This window comes from Pyxicephalus adspersus, chromosome 4, assembly GCF_032062135.1.
Source record: "Pyxicephalus adspersus chromosome 4, UCB_Pads_2.0, whole genome shotgun sequence".
NCBI classification, from domain to species: domain Eukaryota; kingdom Metazoa; phylum Chordata; class Amphibia; order Anura; family Pyxicephalidae; genus Pyxicephalus; species Pyxicephalus adspersus.
Genome location: NC_092861.1, coordinates 101,279,140 through 101,287,132, shown reverse-complemented (window position 1 = coordinate 101,287,132; position 7,993 = coordinate 101,279,140). Strand labels below are relative to the sequence as shown.

Genomic DNA, 7,993 nt, shown 5'->3' with positions numbered 1-7,993 from the left:
ACAAGGGGCTAAAGGAGAATGCGCCGCCAGCCATTATTGATCTGACAACACCAATGACCGACAAATTAGATCAAGAGATGAGACCTATCTGTGTTGTTGATGCAGTCTAATGTTAAATGTCTGCTTTAATTCTAATGCTCTTTTAAAACCCACAGTAAAGAAAAGAAAAATATATCCCTCAGATGTGCCTAGAGGACGTGCAAAGAAAACACAGATGAACGGTAAGCTGCTCTGACGTTCTTTGTAATAAAGATGTCAATAGCTATAAATGTATATCGGGGGTGATAATGTTCTCACGTCCTAATTTTAGATGTTCCAACGCCAGTGAGCGTTGCGAGGATTGTGAAAAATACAGGCCCTATAGGCGTATGAGTAACATGCAATAGCGCAGGTGGCAGCCGACTGAATGAAAATTCCACAGGGCCGGTTATCAATTGTCCTAACGCGCGTAAGTGGAAATAAAGCATTTCTGCTATTTTATTGTAATGAACCTGTTTAAAATACCTAAAACGATGTTTCTAATGTTAAACTTTAAATTGACAGCAAAAAGAAGAGAAAGCTTCAAAAATTGTCAGTCAGGCGTTACAAAGAAACAAAAATCAAGCTCCAGGCGATCAGAACCGTTACCACCGATATCCAAAATTTTTGGTTAAAAACAGAGATCTCCACAGGATGGTGAGACAGCGTGCATTATAAACGACATTTCAGGTTTTTGCCAAACAGAATGCAGCACAGCAGCATGTCCACACCTGTTGTTGACACATGTCCTTTGACGAATCACATTCAATAAGCCATAGGACCATCATTTGCATGGCGGCATACAGCAAACACGTATCATCAATTGCCCACACAAGCCACCTATTAACAATTGTTCATCATGCTGGGATGAAAATGTGTACATGGCATTGAGTTTTCTCGGTCATTAAAATGACAAAATGTTACGTGTTGCAAATTTCCTAAAATGTTGTGTGAGAGACTTTATGCTTTTAGCGTTTAACAGCTCTAACAAAATTAACGTCCAGCAAATACATAATGCGCATGAAAAGTCCATGGCACGTAAGATTTGACTAGAGATGATTGGCAGAGCAAGTCTCTTAAAAAAACAAAAAAATACCGGTGAGAGAAAGATCTAGAAAATTTAAACGTGCTATAAAAATGTACTTTGCGGCTAAGCGGTCTAAAAACTTTAGGAAAAAAAGGAGGCGCCATTGTATCAAAACGGTTAGGCCATCCAGCTCCCACAATGAGCAAACACCACACAGGTCACCGACCCTGCAAACAGACCGGTTTCACACAGATCACAGGCACCAATCTGACCATTCGCCCGGGCATACAGACGCTGCAAACGAGGCCTCTGAAGACCTTGATGATAGAACAGTTTATTTAGAGCATGTTTTTCATCAACAGCGTGACTTTTAGCGTGACAACAGAGTGAATTTTATTAGTTTGCTGTACAACAATCACTTTAGATTTGTTAATCTGGATGCCGTTCGTTCATTTGTTGGTGCTGTTGATGCAATACATGCTGCTGTACAATCATTGTTAGATCTGGATTTACGGGATACAGAACCGGGTGATTTTATCCAGTTGAGACTAGATGGCGGTGAGACGTTTGACTCTGTTTTTTCATCAAGACAGTCTAGAGAGGGGTTTAGCACTGAAACATTTTTGAACAATATCGCTTATGCTTTACAGAGCAACACTGAATGCATAGCAGGTAATTCTCTTAAACTTTCTGTTATTGTTATTAGGAACCGTCGCGGCGGTTGTTGGATCGAGACAACATTTCACATGAGAATCTGCTACGTGAACTGCCCCACTCATTCCCAGATGACTACAAGAATTATCTTCGTATGTCAGATGTCTGTTTCCAGCAATTACTTTCAGCAGTTGGACCTTTTCTGCAGAAACAAGATACCTTCATGAGGAAGTCCATTACACCTGAGCAGGTGAGATACATTTTATTTAACAAAATGCATGTAACAAAGTGCCAATAAAAAAGTGTAAATAACAATAAATAACCATAAAAACAAAACATAACTATTTTAACAATAATAACAAAAAAACAATTAACATTTGTGATACACTCCCACTATAAATCAGTGAAATGGAGGCTTTCACTGCCATAACTGTACTGATTTGGTGTACTGGAGGAAGGGTAGTGATGAGGCTCATATTGGTGGCGTGGAGTGTGTACAGGTGAAGGGTAAGATGCGGGTATGGATAAGGGTAGGAATAGGTAGGGTATTGTGGGTTTAGTTGGTTCATCATCCCTTTGTTCACCAAATTTGTCATGATAATCTTCACAGCACCTGCTTGTTCTGGGCTCATCTCCCGCAGTTTTAATACAATATAGAAGCCAAAGCCATCCAAGTGATCCTCTTTTTCATTTAATATGGACATGGCTTTCTTGAAAGCTTCCTTTTTTTTCCAGCGCCTGATGTTTTCTTTTCTGACCCCTTTTTTGGTTGGAACTTATCGGAGTGGATGTTGTGGCGGCAGGTGAGCTCTCTGCAGGTTCACTGCAGGAGGAAGTCGGCAAGAAAAATAAATAAAACATAAAAACGGAACATAATATTATGCATATTAAACTCTTCCTATGTTCTTCTTTCAGTTTCCTGATACACCAGAGGAATGGCTGGCCATCGCTTCAGAATTTCAAGATTTATGGAACTTCCCAAATTGTGGAGGAGCAATTGATGGGAAGCATGTAAGAATTACCCCACTGGCAGACAGTGGATTGTATTATTATAACTATAAGGGGTTTTTCAGCATCGTGCTCATGGCAATATTGAATGCCCGTTATGAATTTGTTTTAGTGGACATAGGAAGAAACGGGCGCATGTCTGATGAAGGGGTTCTGGATGGTACGCCATTTCACACGAAGCTGATGAACGAGCAACTGCACCTTCCTAGAAACAGCCAAACTGTTAAGGCAATGAACTTTGTGTTTGTTGCAGATGAAGCATTTGCATTGCATGAAAACCTGATCAAACCCTATACTCAAAAAAAACTTGAACAAACAGAAAAAATTTTTTAATTACCGGTTATCCCGTGGTTGAGAATGCGTTCGGTATTCTAGCAAATCGCTTCTGAATATTCCATACTGCTATCAATCTCTGCATGGAAAAAAAATTGACAAGGTAGTCTATGCTTGCTACAAAATTTTCTACGCCGCAATAATTGCAGTGCATCATTTGGTCAGTGCATCAATGGAGCAAGATTCTGCTACAGCAGCACCGGGTGAAAGCAATAACCAATTCACTGGTCTAGTGGATCTACAGGTTGCAGTACCTCAGAATGCTTCAGTGTTGGCTAAAAAAAAACCGAAGCAAGTACTTGGAGTACTTCAACACTACTGGAGCAGAAGAATGGCAGGATCGCATGACATAGTCTGTACACAATGTTTGTAGGACTGCAATAAAAATCTGTACTATATGTTTTATACTGTACTATGTAGCTGTGCCTGTGTTTTTATAAATTGTATAATAAAAATATTTTTCAATAACTTAGGCTTTCTCCAGCATCCCTGTGTGTACCTTCCCCAGCATCCTTGTCCGCTTCTTCCAGGCTGCACACCGATGGCCGACCTTCATCCTGATCTGCGGTGAATGCTAACAGATTAAAGTACCATAATTTAGGTACGTATATAGCATCCGCTGCAGCACCTGACCACTATAAACATATAACATATAAAAACATATAAAAATATGCAGCATCACCTACCTCAATATAATGTTGGTCGGGCAAATTATCGGACAAATATTCGTATGAACGAACGAACGCACGTTCCGGACTTGGCACCTTGCACTTCTGATTTCCCACAATACTTTGCAAATCCAGCCACTTCCTGTTATTGTTTTCTGTCACGTGAGAGAGATGTCACAGCAAAGAGCCAGCCCAGCCACCTGTGCCACGCCAATGACACGAGAGGAGATGGAGGTTTTGGTGGATATGATTGGAGAGGTGGGATTATGATTGTAGGAGGGCTCATCCCAGAATGCAAGGAAAAATCGGATTTTAGAGAAGGTGCAGCGGAGAATACAAAGAAGGTTTGGTGTCAAGCGATCCAAGGACCAGTTGCAGAAAAGGTGATCAGATTTAAAAAACCGAGAGAGGGACGTATTGGATGCGTTAAGGCGTCGTATGGCCGAAAAACGTAAGTATAAATTTTGTCAGTTTGTAAATTTTAGTTTTGGAAAATTATTCTTTTCAGGTAATGTAATATTTTGGGAAACTATTTTTTTTTATATATTTTTAATTGATAGTAATTTTGTTATTATTGTATGTTGTTTTTCATTTTTTTGATGTAAATTTTTTGTTCTGTATTTGTTTTTATGCATTAGGACGCCGTGCTTGAGAGGTGAAGGAGCAGCCGCAGGTGCGTCCGGAGCTGGAGGTGGAAGGTAGGATATTGTTATATATTTATGTTATATATTTAATTAAAAAAATGTATTATTTTAAAAATATATTATTTTTAAATATAGTTCAAATTTTTTTTATTTTATTTTTATGCAGAGTTGATTCTGGGTTCCCCTGCAGAGGACGTAGTGGAATCTATGGTGGAAATTAACCCAGGTATGTACCAAAATTATAGAGAGGTAGGTTGCATATAATTGTGTGTAATTTAACTTTTTATTTTTGTTTGCTCTTAAAGTTTCAGAGGGATAACGAGAAAGTCCTGTCAGGCACGTCAGGACAGATGGGGAAAAGTGTTGGTAAGCATTCATATATTGTTCATGCAAAAATGTCTCATATCCATGTGTCAGGTTCACAATATATGTGTACTTAATATTCTTCTTTTTATTTCTACACAGATGTTTCCCAAAAAAAAGAATTGATGGCCAAACTGGAGGCCATGAACCAGAAATGGAAGGCCGTGGCCAAGATAGTACATCATGCAGGGAGAGACCTGCATGCTCTTAAACAAGAGATAATGAAAAAAATTAGGACCTTTTATATTATTATTTCTTTTTTTATTATAGTTTTTATATTTTTTTAGTAAAAATATTTTTATAAAAATTTGTGTGTGTGTCATTTATTTATACTTGACTGCTAGGTAAGTTTTAAATTTGAACTACGCTGGGACAGGATGGAGAACAGCGCTGAAACAAACAGGATGAAGTACTGCGCTGGAACAGGATGTAGAACTCCGCTGGAACAGGATGAAGAACTCCGCTGGAAACTGACCAATTTATTATTACCAATAAAGAGGACCTGTCATATGAATGATAAAGAATAATGACAGGTCATATTTATTATTCATATGACAGGTCCTCTTTATTAGTAATAGATATTTACATAGAGATACACACACACACACATACAATACAGTGAAGCACCTGTACAGAACGTTCGTTCATCCTGCATGCTCGGAACATGATACGACAGTGAACACGATAGATGGTGAATGATCCTCATCCAATCAGATCCGCCGGTCGTTTATTTCCAATGACTATACTCGTTCGTCGGCGTCGTTGGTCACGTTTCTTTAGAACAATTTTTGGTCAATCGGTCGTTCGAAACTTTGATGATGGCTCAAGCATCATCAGGCTTTCCCTTTCTTCAGCCAATCACGGAGCAGAGCAATCGGCAGTGCTCTGCTATGCTGACAGCTTTGCTATCATTTCCAACGATAATTATTGGATGTGTGTACGCAGCTTAAGTCAGCTGTATACAGGTTTATGCACGGGGGAAAAGTTAGGCCGCATACTGGGCCTGGTGAGGCATACGTGCAAACGCTCGAAATAGAATTTAGACGATCCGATACATATCGTTTTGCGTTACGAGTTTGGAGTGCCTGTTGTAACAACCGACCATATAACAGAGGTTTCAACAGATGATGATTCAGTTTTAACAAAAGAGAATGACGCTTTATCTATACAGAAACATTTTTTCAATATCAGCTTGTTGGCAATAGTTATGTTTAGCTTTTAAGAACTGTGGAGATTATTGGAAAAAATGGTGACGCCGTTACGCAAAAGTATACTAGGCCTGACTATATACCTCTCTGCAAACAACACTTTAACACCATTACAATTTTGATACTTTCAGATCAAGCTAAACCTGTTAAATTCAAATACAAAAAAACCATTGTTCGATTACACTGTGGACCTCGTGCGGTGACGACGTATTAAAAATGCTGTCCCAGAGAGTGTACGGCGACCCGGTTGCATATACCCATTATTACATAACGCAAGCCAGCCATGGTTTGGACGGTTTCCACGGGGCTGAATTCGTTCACAGCGCTGGCATCGCTGGACTATTTCGGGGTCTGTTCCGTAGGGTAGTTCCTCTGTTCAAGAAAGGTGTGGCCCTTGTAAACTGCATGTAAAAACAGCAGCTAGGAACATCGCCAAAGACGTTGTCGCCACAGCATCGTCAGCCGTTATGGATAGAATAAATAGACCTAAGCATGAGCAGGAAGGCTCGGTGTTGTACAAATTAAAAAAAAAACAGAAAAGAAAACATCTTGACAGCGTCCTCCTCTCCCCTTTTATGAATAAAATAGCAACGTCTAAGAGGCGTTGGTGACAAAAACCAAGAAACCGTTCGCCGGGTGACATCTTCTAATTGACAGCTATGGCTTTCGTACATGATGCCTCTGCCGAGTACGTCAAATCAGAGTTAGATATCTTTCATGTACCGCCCATGCAGACAAGTATTGAAAAATCGCTTTATGTAGAGGTACAGCCAATTGTGGCACTAACGGACAATGCGCCGTTGGAGTTCTTCATCTCCGGGAGCGGGGAATATTTTTACAACCTAAATACCACGCTGTTATCTGTCATTTGCTGAATCATTAACCTGATAAAACCCCATACCTGACGGGTCCCGTGTTGGTCCTAATAATTACCCTATAGCAAGCTTGTTTAATCAGCTGGACATACCGCTGGGTGACACATTGATTTCATGAAGTGAAAACCTTTATACGTATAGAGCGCATATCGAATCCCTAATAAATTATAATTCACAAACTTTAGCCGCTAAATTTACAGCCGGATTATTCTTTAAAGATACCACTGGTCATCATGATGACCGGGCTCTTGATGGTCATAATGATGGCTTCATCAAGAGGTCTCAATATACGGTACATTCTGGAAGCGTTGAATTAATGGGGCCCATTTATGCCGATATATTTAATCAACCGAAGCGGATACTGAATGGATTAGATCTAAAGATAAAGCTGACCAGAAACAAAGATTCTTTCTGCCTTATGTCTGCTGAAGGTACCCAATTCAAAGTACAAATACAACATGCTTCGCTGTATGTCAAAAGAGTTCAAGTATCGCCGCTGTAGGAATAGGCCACAGTCGTGCTCTATTAACAGCTAATGCAAATTACTCAGCCGATCGAGCACCTCTTAAAGTGTATAGTATTCCTGCCGGCACGGGCATATCGAACCACGAAAACCTCTTTCTCGGAAACATTCCAAAAATTGTAATACTAGCGTTTGTGGACAATGACTCGTTTTTGGGTAATTACCAGAGAAATCCATTGTGCTTCAACCACTACAATGCAAATTATGCTGCCCTATATTTGGATGGACAGCAGATACTTGCAAAACCGTTTCAACCTAATTTTCAAGGCGCTTCAGCTGTTCGCGAATATATGGTCCTCGTACATATTTCGGGCAAGCAAAAGGCTGACAACGCTTTATCAGTGGATCGTTCAAAATTTTTGAACGGTTACACTTTATTTGCTTTTGATTTATCACCCGATCAAGAACCTGGTGGACATTTCTCTCTAGTAAAAACTGGGAATCTCAGGGCTGAAATTAGATTTGTGGAACCTACGCAAAACACTATTAACATGATTGTGTATTCCATTCATGAGAATATTATTGAAATAAATAAGAGAAGAGATGTATTGTACGATTTTCAATAAAATGAATAACTTTGAAATTACCAGCGTTATTAAATCAGACTTTCAAGCCCGGCCCATCTTTAAAGGAGTATTTCTGTGTGATTTATTACCGGGAAACAAAATCATC

General features: G+C 39.6%; 1 protein-coding gene across 1 annotated transcript; it reads left to right on the top strand.

Moving 5' to 3' along the window:
- Positions 1-406: 406 nt before the first annotated feature.
- On the top strand, positions 407-3,670 carry LOC140329845 (uncharacterized). The gene is made up of 4 exons (XM_072410238.1): positions 407-448; positions 544-675; positions 1,752-1,949; positions 2,615-3,670. The coding sequence occupies exons 1-4, from the start codon at positions 407-409 to the stop codon at positions 3,038-3,040; spliced, it is 798 nt and encodes a 265-aa protein (XP_072266339.1). The 3' UTR covers positions 3,041-3,670.
- The last annotated feature ends 4,323 nt before the right edge of the window (positions 3,671-7,993 follow it).

Coding starts and splice junctions, on each gene's coding strand:
- LOC140329845 (XM_072410238.1), top strand. CDS start 407: ATGAAAATTCCACAGGGCCGGTTATCAATTGTCCTAACGCGC. Junction 449..543: donor TATCAATTGTCCTAACGCGC/GTAAGTGGAAAT, acceptor TTAAATTGACAG/CAAAAAGAAGAGAAAGCTTC. Junction 1,950..2,614: donor AGTCCATTACACCTGAGCAG/GTGAGATACATT, acceptor TTCTTCTTTCAG/TTTCCTGATACACCAGAGGA.